Source organism: Grus americana, chromosome 4 (genome assembly GCF_028858705.1).
Source record: "Grus americana isolate bGruAme1 chromosome 4, bGruAme1.mat, whole genome shotgun sequence".
In the NCBI taxonomy this organism is placed as follows: Eukaryota; Metazoa; Chordata; class Aves; order Gruiformes; family Gruidae; genus Grus; species Grus americana.
This window is the reverse complement of record NC_072855.1, coordinates 186,899-200,195: the sequence shown is the minus strand read 5'-3', so window position 1 is coordinate 200,195 and position 13,297 is coordinate 186,899. Positions and strand designations below refer to the sequence as shown.

Below are 13,297 nucleotides of genomic sequence, written 5' to 3'. Positions count from 1 at the left end.
TGGCTGCGGTTCCCCACGCGTTCGGTTTGTTCTGTGTCTGGGCACGCGGGTGGGGGCCAGGCGGGAGGGCGCAGGAGGTTTCCCGCTCAGGTGGGCAGGCGCTAACCTCCTCCGAGAGGACGTCGGTGTATAAAATCATGTAAAAGAGTCTATTTTAAAAAAAAAAGGAGTGTATATGTGGGTACGTGTACGTGGCGTATATAAATGCCGCAAGGGAGCAGATAGCAGTCTTTAACGTGGGTAACTCGGCACACCTGAAGCGTTGCTTCCGGCTGGCCCTGGGGCTGGGCAGGGGCCGTGCCGGGGCTCGCTGCGAGACCCCGCTATGGAAACGGTCACCGAGAAGCATAATTAATTGGGATCGCAGGTGACCCCCACGGTCCCTGGGGGAAGGCGCGCGGTGCGGCGGCGGTGCGGTGACTCTGGCTGTTGCAGGCTCTACGAGGGGAAGGAGACGGCCGAGTTCCAGCACTCGCTGCAGGGGTTCTTCCTCTCCCTGAACCAGCTGATGAAGTCCCCGCTGGAGGGTCCCACGCTGCTCTCCCAGGTATGGCGGGGTGCCGGTGCTGCGGGGGGGCTCAGCTCTGGTGCGCGGCGGGATGGACGGTACCCCAGCGGGGTGACGCCGTGCAGGGGTGACACCGGCGGTCCTGCGCGCAGACCTCCCCGTGCACGGGACGTCAAAGGGAGCTGGCACCCTGCGCGGTGCCTCGCTCCCCCCAGGGACCCCCACTTGTGCCCCCCGGTGCAAAGCCCCCCGAGGCCCCAGACCACAAACACCGTGTTGCGCTGGTGCCCAGGGCCGTGGCGCGGGTTTGGGTCAGCAGCTCGGTGCTGCCGGACAAACGCTCTCCCGGCCATGCCTGTCCGACGCCTGGAGAAGAGGGTCTCAGGAGGGCTCCTGGGGCTCGTCCCAGTCCCGGAGCTGGGCTGGCCCCGCTCCCTGCACCCCGGGCCCAGGCTGGCACGGGGGGGCCGGGGGAGCAGAGTCAGTGCCCTTTGCGCTGTGGGTCCCCGCGGGCACGGCTGCGTCCCGGACCTCATTTTACCGGCAGCCGGTGTCGAGGTCCTCCAGCCACAGGTGTGCCGGTGGTGGGAGCTGAACGGGGAGCGCGACGGAGCCACGTGCGCTCTGCGAAGTCGGTTAGCGAGGGGAGGCAGGAGGCGGTGCTGGGCTGAGTCCGTCTCGCTCTGGTGCTGTGCCAGGCGCCAGGATGGGGCCGCACTCGGCACCCCCGGTCTCCCAGCTGGAAGAGGCTCTGCAGAGCGCGGGGGGGGCCTCGTCGGCAGGCTGGGGGGCACGGGGGCCTGGGACAGCTGGCAGCTCCCGCTCCTGCATTGCGCTATTTCGTGGCGTTCTTAGATAATCCCGTATAAACTACGCTCATTTGAAAAAAGCAGTCTGAAGCCCAACATGACAGCTATCCCCGTGGAGTGGAGGAGGGCTGTCCCGCCTTATCCCCCCTCCCACCTAACTACGGATCATTATTCTGATTTCCATCTCAATACCGTTGCTCTAGAGACTGCAGTGCAACGTTACCCGCTGCTGCGCATTCACCTGTGCGATTTCTGCGTCACTCGGCACCTTGTTGGGGTCTGCAGAAAACAATTCACATCCCGAGCAGAGAGGGGAAGGGTCCCAGCGGGAAAGGCATCCCTGCAGCTGCCCTGTTGCTGGGAGTAGGAACGGCGGTGGGGATAGCAAATCGGAGCCATACGGCACGCGTGGCGTGGCAGGGTCCGCACCAGGCACAGACGGTGCAGCCAGGTCCGCCAGCCGCCTGTCCAAAGTGTCGGGGAGGAGGCGGAGGACTGTCAGGAGCGGACGAAGGCCACCTCCGGGATCCAGCCACGCTGCGTGTCCAGCCGAGGCGTGGGGAGACACGCGTGTGCTTCACCCCGAGCGCCCAGAGGCTGCGGCCTTACAGCAGACGGCGGTAATTGGAAAAGACGAGGCCGCAGTTACCTCGGCTGGGCTGGCGTCTCAGTGCCGGGGGAGTCCGGGCGGTCCCCGTCGCGTGGCGGTCCCCGTCGCGTGGCGGTCCCCGTCGCGTGGCCGGCAGCCACTGCCCGGCTCAGCAGGACGATTTTTCCAGCCGCAGCACTACTGCGGTTCCTCTGGGGCGCTCGAGGCACTGTGGGTGTGCGCAGCAGCCGAACATCGTTAAAAAGCAGGCTGGAAAATGGTGTTTCCTCACGTACCATCGCATTGCTTTGGCTTTGGAGCGGGATCCCTTAGTTTGGGGTGAGGGCTCGGCGGGAGCTGCCCGGAGCAGCCCGCAGTAAGCTGAGGAGGAGGCTCGGGGATTTGCCCGCCGCTGCTGCCAGGTTTGCGGAGTCTGACCGCGCTTTCTCCTGGAAACAGCCAAATTCTGCTGTGAGTGGGATCTCAGCTGCCAGGCGGGAGCTTTCCCTGTGAAAATCCCTCTTCTGGTTGCTATTACTCTGTCAGAGAGAGCAGGGGAGATGGAAGCGCCCTGGCAGATCTGTGCTGTTGTCTTTAGGGGAAATGGCCCCTTGGAACCCCCCCAGGCTCTTCCGTGGGGATTGCTGGAGTCTCGAGCAGCAGGTCTAGGTGCTGGGGCCACGCTCTGCAGAGGGCTTCGGTGCTGCACCGTAGCAGGACGCGGGCCTTCAGAGAGACTTTCCCTCTGCTCCCCTCTCTCCTGGGTGTGGATACCTGGACTCGGAGACCTCGTCACCGGGCCGCTGGCTTGGTGGTGGCTCCTTGGAGGTGGCAGACCGGGGAGCTCCGTCCATCCGAGTGGGGCGGCATCAGGGTGGGTTCTCGTTGACCTCCCCCAGGTCATTTTTGGTCATTGCCTCCCAACTTTAAAGTTGTTGATTTTGCGGATGCAGCTTGTGTTGGGTATTTCTGAGCGTGGCTTTGGGCTCAGCCGCATCGCAGTGCGCGGCGTCGACTCGTCCCGAGCGCGGTGTCAGCCGGGTCTCCTCCTCGGCACTCGCCGCCGGCTCTGCTGCTCCACAGGCGTTACGGTCACGGGGTTTCTCCCACGTCACCGACAAAGTGTTTCACTGCGGGAGAGAGTGCCCAGATAAAATTATTCAGTGTGGAAGTGAAAATCAGTAAATGGGCTTAAAAGCGAGAAACCCCTTAACGTTAAATGCACGGTGATGGGCTCTGAGCTGGCCGATGCGCTGGCGGGTCAGACCCGGGGCTAGAACGGACAGTGCTCCGGCAACCTCGGCTCTGTGCCTGGCACCGATCAGGGAACGCTCGCTCCACGTTGGGAATTAGCAGGAGGGGACTCGAGAAGAAAACAGAAAATGTCCTTTGCCGCAGCCTGAGTCCCCGTGGTGCATCTGCGTCTGGTGCCCACGCTTCAGAGCACACGGTCGAGCTGGAAAAGCCCCAGCGAGGGGTGACCAGGTGTATGGGGCAGCTTTCGGGGGGGAACCACCTACCTGGCCAGACCAGACCCCTCCATCCAGGAAAAGAGACGCGCAGGGAGGTGGGACAGGGAGCTGCAGATTCGCTTCTCATCTGGAGAGGGGGGTAGGAAACGGAAATGGTTGCTCAGGGTCGCTCTGGACGGAGGAACCATCTTGTGAACGGGGCAGAGGCAGTGCTTGTTCATGCGATGCAGCTGTCGAGCTCCTTGTGATGGTCTGCATCTGCTCCTCGGAGCAGGCTGTGGCTGCTGAGAGTTTGCACGAGGTTGCAAACAGCCGTACCGATCTGTGGAAGAAAAACCCGTCCAAGGTTATTTCAATATAAAAGCATTTCTGCCTCGAGGCCCTGACCTTGGGAAGCACCGCTGCGGGCCAGTGAGCCAGCAAGGTCTCGTCCTCTTCCCCTCTCAGCCTTGGCCTCGCCATTTCTGCCCCGTCCGGAGGGTCCCGTGGCTCCCCGGCGTCCTGAGCCCCGGCCACAGCTCCCGTGCTGCGTCCTGCACCGCTTCCTGGGGCTCCAGCCGCTGGGTTTTGCTATATCCAGCCCTGATGGGGACTCCTGCACGTCTTGAGCCGGTACTCCGAGGAGAGACCTTTTTTTCCCTTGTTCTCTAGGTGGATTTCGTAGCTGCTCTGCAGAGCTTGCAGCCCCCGGCATCTCTAGCTGCAGCAGCCAGCTCCCATGCAACAGCCGAAGGTGGTACCCCAAAGTGGCTGACGTAAGCTTTGCAGCTTCATCCCTGCTCTTTTCGTTAAAGCTGCAGTTTTCTGATCAGCCCAAGGCAGAGCTGATAATCGCTCCTTAGCTGCAACACTCCTGCAGAGGCCACCTCTCCTGTGGAGAGAGCGGGTCCTCGTGGGACCGCTGCGGGCTGGGAGCTTTTGTACTGTTGTGGCCGGTCGGAGCGGTGGAGAGGAGGGTGAGGCTCCTTTAGCTCCGCTTACTGGTGCCAGGCTGGGGGCCGGGGACGACCCACGGCGTGGTCCCAGCCCGGGAGCAGGAGCTTCAGCCAGCCCCCTCCACCACCCCCGGCAGAAGGTGCCCCCGATGCGGAGGGGGTGCGAGGTACTGGCTCCCTGCGCGCTGCTGCCTGGCGCGTCTCCGGCCGGGAGATGGGGCGTCTGCTGCAGCCGCTCCCGCCATAGCCACGGGGCCCTTGAGAAGAGCTTCCCTCATCCCACCGCTTCCCTCCTGCAGCCCTGGCTTCCCCTGCACCCAAAGAAGTTGGGTTTTGAGGTGGGATTGGGGTATGGACTTAAGCAGACGCTTGGGGCTCGTGCCAGCTGCCGAAGCGCTGAGCGAGGGGGAGCGGAGCGTCACGCTGCTGCCAGCCCGGTCTGCTTCAGGGCACCCGGACCGGGTCCCGCGCCTGGGGACAGCCCGGGCGGGCACGCAGCGACGGCAGGTCACCGCTTGTGCCGGGTGCACGTTTCCCCTTGTTCATGCCCTCAGGAGGACAACCTGCTCCCCTCTCTCTTTCCTCGGCTTCGGTCCGGGCTCACCGCAGCTCACGGGGTGGAGCGGAGGAGACGGCGCAGCCGCTGCGGCCCCTTGGAGTATTTGGGTTTCGCTTGCGTTTCACAGCCCGGGTCGGGGGCTGCCTTTTCCCGAGGGTGTGCTCGTAGTGTCCCCGGCCGGAGCTCTCTCAGGTTGCTGTGGCTCTTCCCCTTGTGCCCGCACGCCACCGGCGCCACGCGATGTCACGCGTGACGGTCACCGCCACACACGCCAGAGGCAGGTCCTGCCCCGGACCGGTGACCACCAGGCTCTGCGCCCGTCCCCGCTCTGCGCCGGGCTCCCTGACGGCCGTCTCCCTGCCCGCGACCACCGGACCCAGCGGGCGGACGCCTGCCGTCCATCGTCCAGCCCCGCCGGCTCCCGGTGCCAGAGCATCGCCAGCGAGGGCAGGGGCAAGGCGGCTGGTTTGAACAAACCTCGCTGATGTGCAGCCGGAGGGAATGGGACCCGTGCGTGTGTCGTGGCCAGGCTGGCACGCTCCTGCCACGAAAAGTCAGTGAGGGGCGGCTCGTCCTCAGCATTGTCAGTTCTGCAGGGCCAGGCAGCTACCTCGGGGGCCGCAGTAAAAGCCAGAACCAGTTTCTGGAAGAAATCCTTTCTGGGACGTAGGTGCTGATATGTAAGTAGTCTTGTAACAGGAAAAATTCTGCATGAGCCTGGTTTTTCAAAGGTGAATCGGATGACCTTGCTAACTGTAGCCCAAAGAGGCTGACCATTGATCGTGGCTCAGTCGTGGAGAGGATGCAATCAATTCAGAGTTAAAGGCTGGCAGCATAATTAATGTTAATCAGTTCAGCTTTACTAAGCATGGAGTTTAATAAAAAAAAAAAATCTCAAATTTAGCTGTTACTTTTTGAAGTTACGAATGTGACTGACTGAGATAACTGACATAATAGGCGAGACTAACAACTGTTTGACTTCATACGGCATTCTGATTTAAAATTAGCATTGCGTAAGTTTATTAAAATAACTACTTTTAATCTCCTTAATAATATATCTTCTCAGTTCTAAAAAAAGGAATTACAAATGGAGAACCGTCGTGCTGGGATGGGCATTTCTTTTGGGTCCCGGGGGGAAGTGGCTCTCGGTCCCTGGATTTACACGCAGAGAGGTGTTACACGGAAATTTCCGGAGGGGCAGGCGACGTGAAGGAGGCTGGTGGATGACGTGCCCGGCCTTGCTGCCCTCCGTTGCAACAGGTATCAGAGAAGGGTTTGCCAAAGGCTGCGGAAGTGACTCAGGGTCTGGTGCGTGTGACAAAAAGCGACGCTATTTCGGTCAGCTAGAAGAGGGTGGCAGAGATGCCGATCGCAGGCTCTGCAAACCCAGAGGGAGAAGAACCTTGCCGGAGCATCGCTTAGCGCCGCAGGCGGAGCCAAATCCTGCGAAGGGCGCTGGAGCTCACCGAGCTCGCTGGGAACGCAGCGCCGGGCGGCGGGATGGGCGACTGCCGCCGCGGGAGCCAGCTCCGTGCCGCAGGGCCTCTGGGATGGGGTTTTCAATCACACCTGGAGATCTTTGGAGAAGCCCGGCTGTCCCGGCTCGGGCCGAGGGTCCATCCTGCCTGTTACTGCCCTGACGTGGGAAGGGGTCAGCGCCGAGCAGAGGTTTCGGTCCCGCTGCAGGGTGCTCCCAGGGAACCCCTCCAGGGGCTCGCCCAGCCTGCGCCCATAGTCTCCGTACTCGCTGTGCCCCGGGGATGTGTCTAGGGTGAAGTTGTCCGGGCACTTCTAAACCGACCTGGACGTGCAGTCAGGCACCGGGCACCCCCGCTCCTCCGGCAGCCTCGGCCGCGGCAGCAGCGGGTGCCGGCGGGCGGGAGCGGTGTTCGAGGGTTTTACAAGCAGCACAAGCCAGGAACCACAGTTTGTGTTGTAGGAACTCGCGTGGTTTCAAAGTAAAAGCTGGAGGCAGTTATGCTTATGGGCCACGGTAGAGGTACGTGGCCGTAGTGGTTCTGGGCGCGTTGCTGGGTGCTGGTGGCTTGGCAGGAGGGAGCTGCTCCCGGCCGGACGCCCCTTCCCCAGGACGGCCGCGGGGCAGGCTGAGCGCAGCGCCGCTCAACGAGATGGGGGGGCTGAACGAGGACGGTGCTGGCTCAGCACCCACAGCCTGGGGGGAGGCAGGAGGGGCCAGGGGTCACCCCCCTGCCCACGCAGCGTCCGTCCGTCGTTCCTGCCCCGTGGGCGCAGGGCAAAGCACGGCCGGTGCGGTCAGCGCTCTCGTCTCTTTGCAGGGAGCAGCCCTGAAGTACCTGCCTTCCATCCTTGAGGACGTGTTTGGGATCTTCGACTCCTCTGCGCTGGGGTAGGGTCCCCATCGCCCCCGGCCCCCCCGGCCCTGCTCTGCGGCGTGCTCGGTGCCTGCAGCCACCGCCTCTGCCCCGCTCCCATCCCGCAGCGACCCCCCCTGTCCCGGAGCTGCTGACGGGGACGCAGGCTGACATCGAGCCGAGGGCAGGCGGAGGGGTCTGGGTTTCCTGATGCCTGGGAGTTGCCTCCTTATCGCCTTCCTAGTGCAAAACCGGCTCAATTTTGGCAGCAGCCTGCACTTCGGGCAGGGCTGAGCCTGGAAGCCCTCTGTCCCAGCCGGGTCCCTTTTGGGAATTCAGGAGGGGTTTATGCCGGGTGTCTCCACGCAGCCATCTGCGGTGGGCACGGGCTGCCTCGCCGTTTCGTGCAGCGGGACCGTCCTGCCCCGCACAGCTCTGCCCTCGTCGAGCAGCTGCCCCCTTCCCCGCAGCCCCTCCTGACCGGAACGTGGGGGCGATCGGTGCTCAGCTCCCCCCGCTGCTGCGTTTGTCTTCTGCAGAAGGAAAGGGGCTGCGTTGCTCGGGACTGCAAAATAAGCATTTAACGCTCATTAAATCCTCTCACCTGGACGGCAGGGCCTTGCTGCAGGACTTCGTTGGGAACCTGCCGCCCCAGCGCCTGCTGAAGCAGAAGCTGCAGTCCCTGACCGACATCGTCAACAGCAAGATCTTCCAGTGCTACGGTGAGAAGGGGCAGCGGGGGTCCTGGCGGCACTGCCCACGCTGGGCTCTCCTGGCGGGGCCGTGGCACAGGACGGGGACGGCTCTGCGGCGGGGGGCAATTCCCTCGAGGCTGTGCCGGAACCGAGCGTTGCCCAGCCGCTCGCCGGGTGCAGCGGGTGCTGTTGGAGTGAACCCCTCCTGCTGCCTGCAGCTCTGCCAGGCTGCCGAGGGCGGCACGGCGCAGCTGAAGCAACGCGCGGCCGGTGTGACGATGGTTTAGCAGTGGTGGTTGGGGAGGGAGCGTCGGGGGCTTGCTGTCAGACTGGAGGGACGTCTTGGGTAGGATTCCCCAGGCCTGCCGTGACTCTGGTATTCTTAGGGGTGCTCCGGGTGATGGAAAAAAGAGTAGATTTGGTAAATTTTGCCCTGTAAGGCAGAAGCGACTGGAGGCACGCTGGAGGACAGACTCAGGATTGAAAATAATCTCAACAAGTTGGAGAAAAGGTTTTGAAAGATAGAGATGGCATTTAAATTAAAAGCAATCCTGTAAAAGCGATCACTGAGCGAGCAGAGGACGGAGCCCAGGGCTGCGGCAGTGCGGCAGGAGGTTTGGGGCAAGGAAACAGCAGGGAAAGGTGTTCCCCCACTTTCCTTCCCCTTGCCCCCGCTTTAGAGGTGCCGTCGTAGTGATGAGCAGCAACGTGGGGCCGTCAGCGCAGCGTGGTGTTGCAAACCACAGCACAGGTTTTCATATATTCAGCCTAGAGACCCCAGTTTATCTAGACGGTGTCCAGTTTAAAAACTCTTCCTCTGCTTAGTTAAATCATAAACACCTTTAACAGAGCAGAGCAGCAGAACAAAGTCCGTCGGTGGAAGCAGAAGCAAGAGAGGTTCAGATGAGGCTTTTCTATGTTTATTTATTTTAGCAGAGAGGGTAAGCAGCCGTGTACCAGGGTGCAGTGAATTCTCTGTGTTGGAGCCCTCCCACCAGGATTTCATGTTTTTCCCAAACCCCTGCTCCCTCCGAGCAGGGAGCCGGCAGCTCCGTGCGTGCGGGGCGCAGCCCAGCCCGGGCATCGTGCTGGTCCCGTCCGTCCTGTTGGTCCCCTCCGTGCCCGGTCCTCTCCCGTGCCGGGGTGGTGCCGGCGCCCGCCAGCCCCGTGCCTCCCTGTCCGCCCCACAGAGTGCCGGGAGCTGCTGCTGCAGACGGCGGTGCCCATCCTGCAGGAGCTGATCGAGAAGGGGGAGGAGGAAGATGCCTGCATTGAGCTGCTCAGCAACATCCTGGAGGTGCTGTACAAGGCCCAGAAGGTAAATCCCCTCTTCTCTGCTGGCTCCTTTTCCCTCTCCAATAATCACCTGGGCAATCGCCTGCCTAAACCCCCTTTGAGTAGAGCTAAGCGCAAGTTATGGCCACGCTACGGTCGGGACTGACCGTGGTCCATCCGCAGCCAAAGGGGGCTGTTGGTGCCCACCATCCCAGTGGGAACCTGCCCGAGATGGGCGTAAAAGCCTTTTGATTTCCACCTCAGCCGCTCTCTGGCGAGTTCCCGTCAGCACCCATAAGCGGGGAAGAGGCCCCCAAGGGATGCACCGACCCGAAGGTGCGGGGGGCACGGCCGGCCGTGCTTCTCGCTGTCCCAGGAGGAAGGCGAGGGCAGGGGAGAAGGCAGCCGGTCAGCGATTGCCTGCTGGCCCCTGCGCAGCGTTGCGCTCCAAAATTAGCAGTGATGGCCCTAAATGTGAGCCAAAGTCCTGTGGCGTCCAGCCCAGCACCCCGCAGCAGAGAGCTGACCGTGCCCAGGCGGCGGGGACCCCCGCGTACCCCCTTCCCCCCGCGCTGCCTGCAGGAGCCTGCCTGCTGGTGCCGGCTGCCAGAGCAAGAGATCACAGTAACACACCGGTCTGGCTGCAACTCGGGGCTGGCCGTCTGACTCGGCACGGTCCTGCTGCGGGACCACCCAAACGTGACTTTGGTGGGCCGGGGCCGTCCTTGCCGGGCATCAGCCCCACTTCCCAGGGCACCGTTTGTTGCAGAGAGCGGAGGAGCTGCGAGGACAGCACGGCATAGGCAAGGGACAGCACAAGGACCGTGGGGATGCAGAGCTGGTGAGTGCCTCTCCGGCAGGCTTCGGCACTCGGCGGATGGCAGGAAGGAGCCAGGTGCCCCTGGGCGTTTGGGAAGGGCTTATCTGCACCTCTCTACGGTGGCAAACGCTGTACGGTCACCTGGAGTCAATGTATGGAGCTGGGCTGCTGGCAGGGATGCTGCAGCGATGGGCTCAGCCCCGAGCAGCGTGCGGTGCTGGGTCACGTCGCTGTGGCGCCAGGCTGATGTACCTGGGGGCCAGGCGTGCCCATGCCTCGGTAGCCGCCCCCCTTTCCCCCTGTTGCCTTCGTGCTGCCCTCGGTCCCCTGCCTTTCTGCAGCTAGCACTGGGCCGTGTCCCTGGGCCACCAGGAGCCCATCGCCGCCTCTCCCCGCAAGCCCCAGTCCGCCCGTGGCGGCGCTGAGCAGCCGCTGCCGGTGGTGGCCGTTCCCGCAACGTTTCGGGAAAGCGCAGGGATCTGTGCCCTGGCGCTGCAGGATACTTCCTCCGTTTCTGTCCTTTCTAGGCCGGTCTGTGCTTTGGGGTCCCTTGCTGGGACCCCTTGGAAGTCCAGATGTCACACCTACAGCACAGCGACCGGCGCTGTGGGAGCTGAATTAGACGCGCGCTCCCCTGTCCTGGGTGGGCGAGGTGTCTGTGTGAGCGTGGCTTGCTTAATTCCCGTGGCGCTGGGAAGCCCGGGCAGCGGAAGGGAAAACTTGGAAATTGTGGTTGAAATTTGGCCTTAACTTTTAAATCTAAAATAGCCTTTAAGGAGAGGACAGTCAGGATGCTCACGGGTGAGGACGCTTCTCTTGTTTCAGCCCTGCGTGAGCTGAAACCCACCGTTGTCTGCGGCACCGGCTGCTCTGGGGGGCAGCTCTGGCTAGCGCGGGCAGACGCGGCTGGGTGACGGCTTTGCCAGGGAGGTGCACGAGGCCGAGCTGTGCAGAAACCCCGAGCCCGTATCTACACCGGAGGGCATCGCCTTGTGCCAGCTCCAGCTGGTCGCCCTGATGCTGCCAGCCCCCCGCGCGGTGATTATGCGACACAGTACTTGCTGTGCTGGAGTGGACAAGTTTTTTATTTCACTATTTCGTATAAATCACGAATCTTTAGAGTCAGCTCGTGATTTCCCATCTCCCAAGGTGCCACGAGCCTGTCCCTCCTGGCAGCGTGCTCCCGCCCGGCTGCCGCCACAGACCAGAGCCGTCTGGTCCCACGGCTGAGGATCCCGGGCGCTGGGCTCGTCCGACGGCCGCGGTCCCCCACGGCTGGAGCTGCAGAGGTGCTGGGGCTCACCTGCCAGCCACGCTCCTGCAGCTGGAGCAGAGCTGCTTCCTCCCCGCTGCCCGGGGCACCGCGGGGTGCAGAGGGAACTTGTGCCCTCGGTCCCAGCTCCCACACCCTCTGCCAAGAATAACTGCAAACGCTTTGCAACCTCCTTGCCTGCTTTTTTTGGTGAGACGCAGTAATTGCGGCGCTGCCAAGCGCGTGTGGCCCGGGAGGCGGCGTGCCCCCAGCCCAGCCTGCTGACTGCACGCAGGGGCTGGGGACCACGTTCCAGCTCTGTGCCGGAGGGACGATGCGGTCGGCTGCGGTGCCGGTGCCGGTCACCCGTGCCCTCCCTCCCGGCTCCACGGCAGGCAGGACCAGGCGCTCGGGCCGTGACACCTCCTGCCTTACAGGTGAAGGTGAAGAAGCACATCCAGCTGATCCTGGAGCGGCTGCTGCACACCGTCAATCGAAGGGTGATCATCCTGGACCGGGAGAACACCCTGCGGGTGAGTACTGCCGCCTCGCGCCGTGCCGGACATCAGGGCTGCGCCGCTTCCCATAGCTGCCTGGGGGTGACACGGGAGAGGCAAAAAAAAAAAAAAAAAAAGGCATCGCTGGTGTAGGGGTCTGGGACCGGGTGACCAGCGCTGCTCCTCGGCTGGCACTGCAGGTATTTAACGCGGCAGGATGCATGAGAAAGCCGAAAAGGGATGGGGGGCCGTGCCAGGAGCAGGTCTGGAGCAGAGGGTGCGTTGGAAGGAGCAGGCAGGGTGTCTGTGATGCAGAAAGCCCCGTTTGGAAGCAGATGAGGGGTTTAGGCTGTGTTCTCCGGAAAAACAGAGACTGGGTCTGGTGAACCATCGCAGTTTTACATGGCAAGAACACGTGGGAGGAACGCGCTGGGACACCCGCCTCTCGTGGGAGGGGTAGGCAGGTCAGAGCGCTGCTCGGCCGAAGCTTCACGCAGAGCAGCTGCAGCGGGCGCAATGATCGAATCGTAAAAGGTGGGAGACAGAGCTGTGGGTTCACGGGCACTCTGCTGTGGACGTGGCAGCAGACCCAGCGCGCTCGGCGAGGCACGGGTCTGACAAGGGTGGCGAGGAGCTGGGTCCGACCGTATTCGGGGAACCTGGAGCAAGCGTCGGGGCTGTGCAGCAGCGGGGAAGCGCCGTGCCGTGCTGTGTGCTGTGCCTGCGGAGGTGTGAGCACCCAGAGCAGCAGCTCAGCCCTTCGCCTGAGCCCTCTTGGAATCACCCTGCAGGTTTGCCATCCAGCGCTTTGTTCTCATTAATAAAGACCTAACTACACCGAGGCGGGCAGGGCGGGAGCTTTATCCTCACTGGCCCTGCCCCTGCTCTGCGGCGGATGAGGGTGCCTGGTCTGCGAGCGTCCTGGGCGCTGGGATTGCTCCCGCCGACGCGCTGAGGCACTGGCGTCGCTGCTCCCTGCCCGGCGACCCCTTCTCATACCCCCCAGGGACAGGGGAGGCGCGAGGTCTCCCCTCCGGCTCCCGGCTCAGCCTGCCCTCTGCCCGCTCGGTCAGACGTTTCCCAGTAGCGGCTCTGCTGGCCTGGGGTGGCTTTACTGGGGTGGCTGGTGCAGCCCCTGGCACGCGCCCAGGCGCCAGCAGCCCCGTGGCCGGCAGTGCCACTTCGCCAGAGCTGCCCCCGGCTCTGCTGCCGAAAGCTGCGCCGCTGGGGCTGTGCCGGGCGGGCACTGCAGGCTCTCGGCGTTGGGGTATGATTCAGGCAGGAGATGCGACGCAGGCAGGAGATGTGACGCAGGCAGGAGATGCGTACAGGGTTGCATTTGGTATCATCTTGCTTTTAGCCTTTGTTCCCAGGCTGCGTGATTCAGCGCCGGAGGAAGCGAGAGCAAAAAGAGCTGTTGGGCGCGCTGTGACAGGCGCAGAGGGACGCTGGGTGCCGGAGCGTGGCCCCACGTACGGCGTGGGAGAAGGGGAGTGATCCTTTGGCTGTGCCTCAGTCCCTCTGCTTGCTCCCCTTCCCACGTGCTGGCCCTG

At 63.1% G+C, this 13,297-nt stretch overlaps 1 protein-coding gene across 3 annotated transcripts in view; it reads left to right on the top strand.

The window, feature by feature from the left end:
- The window catches only part of LOC129205808 (dedicator of cytokinesis protein 2-like), a 76,945-nt gene that overhangs the window by 22,551 nt on the left and 41,097 nt on the right, over positions 1–13,297 (top strand). For all 3 annotated transcript variants that reach the window (XM_054824050.1, XM_054824051.1, XM_054824052.1), the window contains 6 exons: positions 436–547; positions 7,170–7,240; positions 7,821–7,927; positions 9,091–9,218; positions 9,945–10,016; positions 11,685–11,780. In XM_054824050.1, coding sequence (XP_054680025.1) covers positions 436–547; positions 7,170–7,240; positions 7,821–7,927; positions 9,091–9,218; positions 9,945–10,016; positions 11,685–11,780 — 586 coding nt within the window. The remainder of the gene's footprint in view (positions 1–435; positions 548–7,169; positions 7,241–7,820; positions 7,928–9,090; positions 9,219–9,944; positions 10,017–11,684; positions 11,781–13,297) is intronic.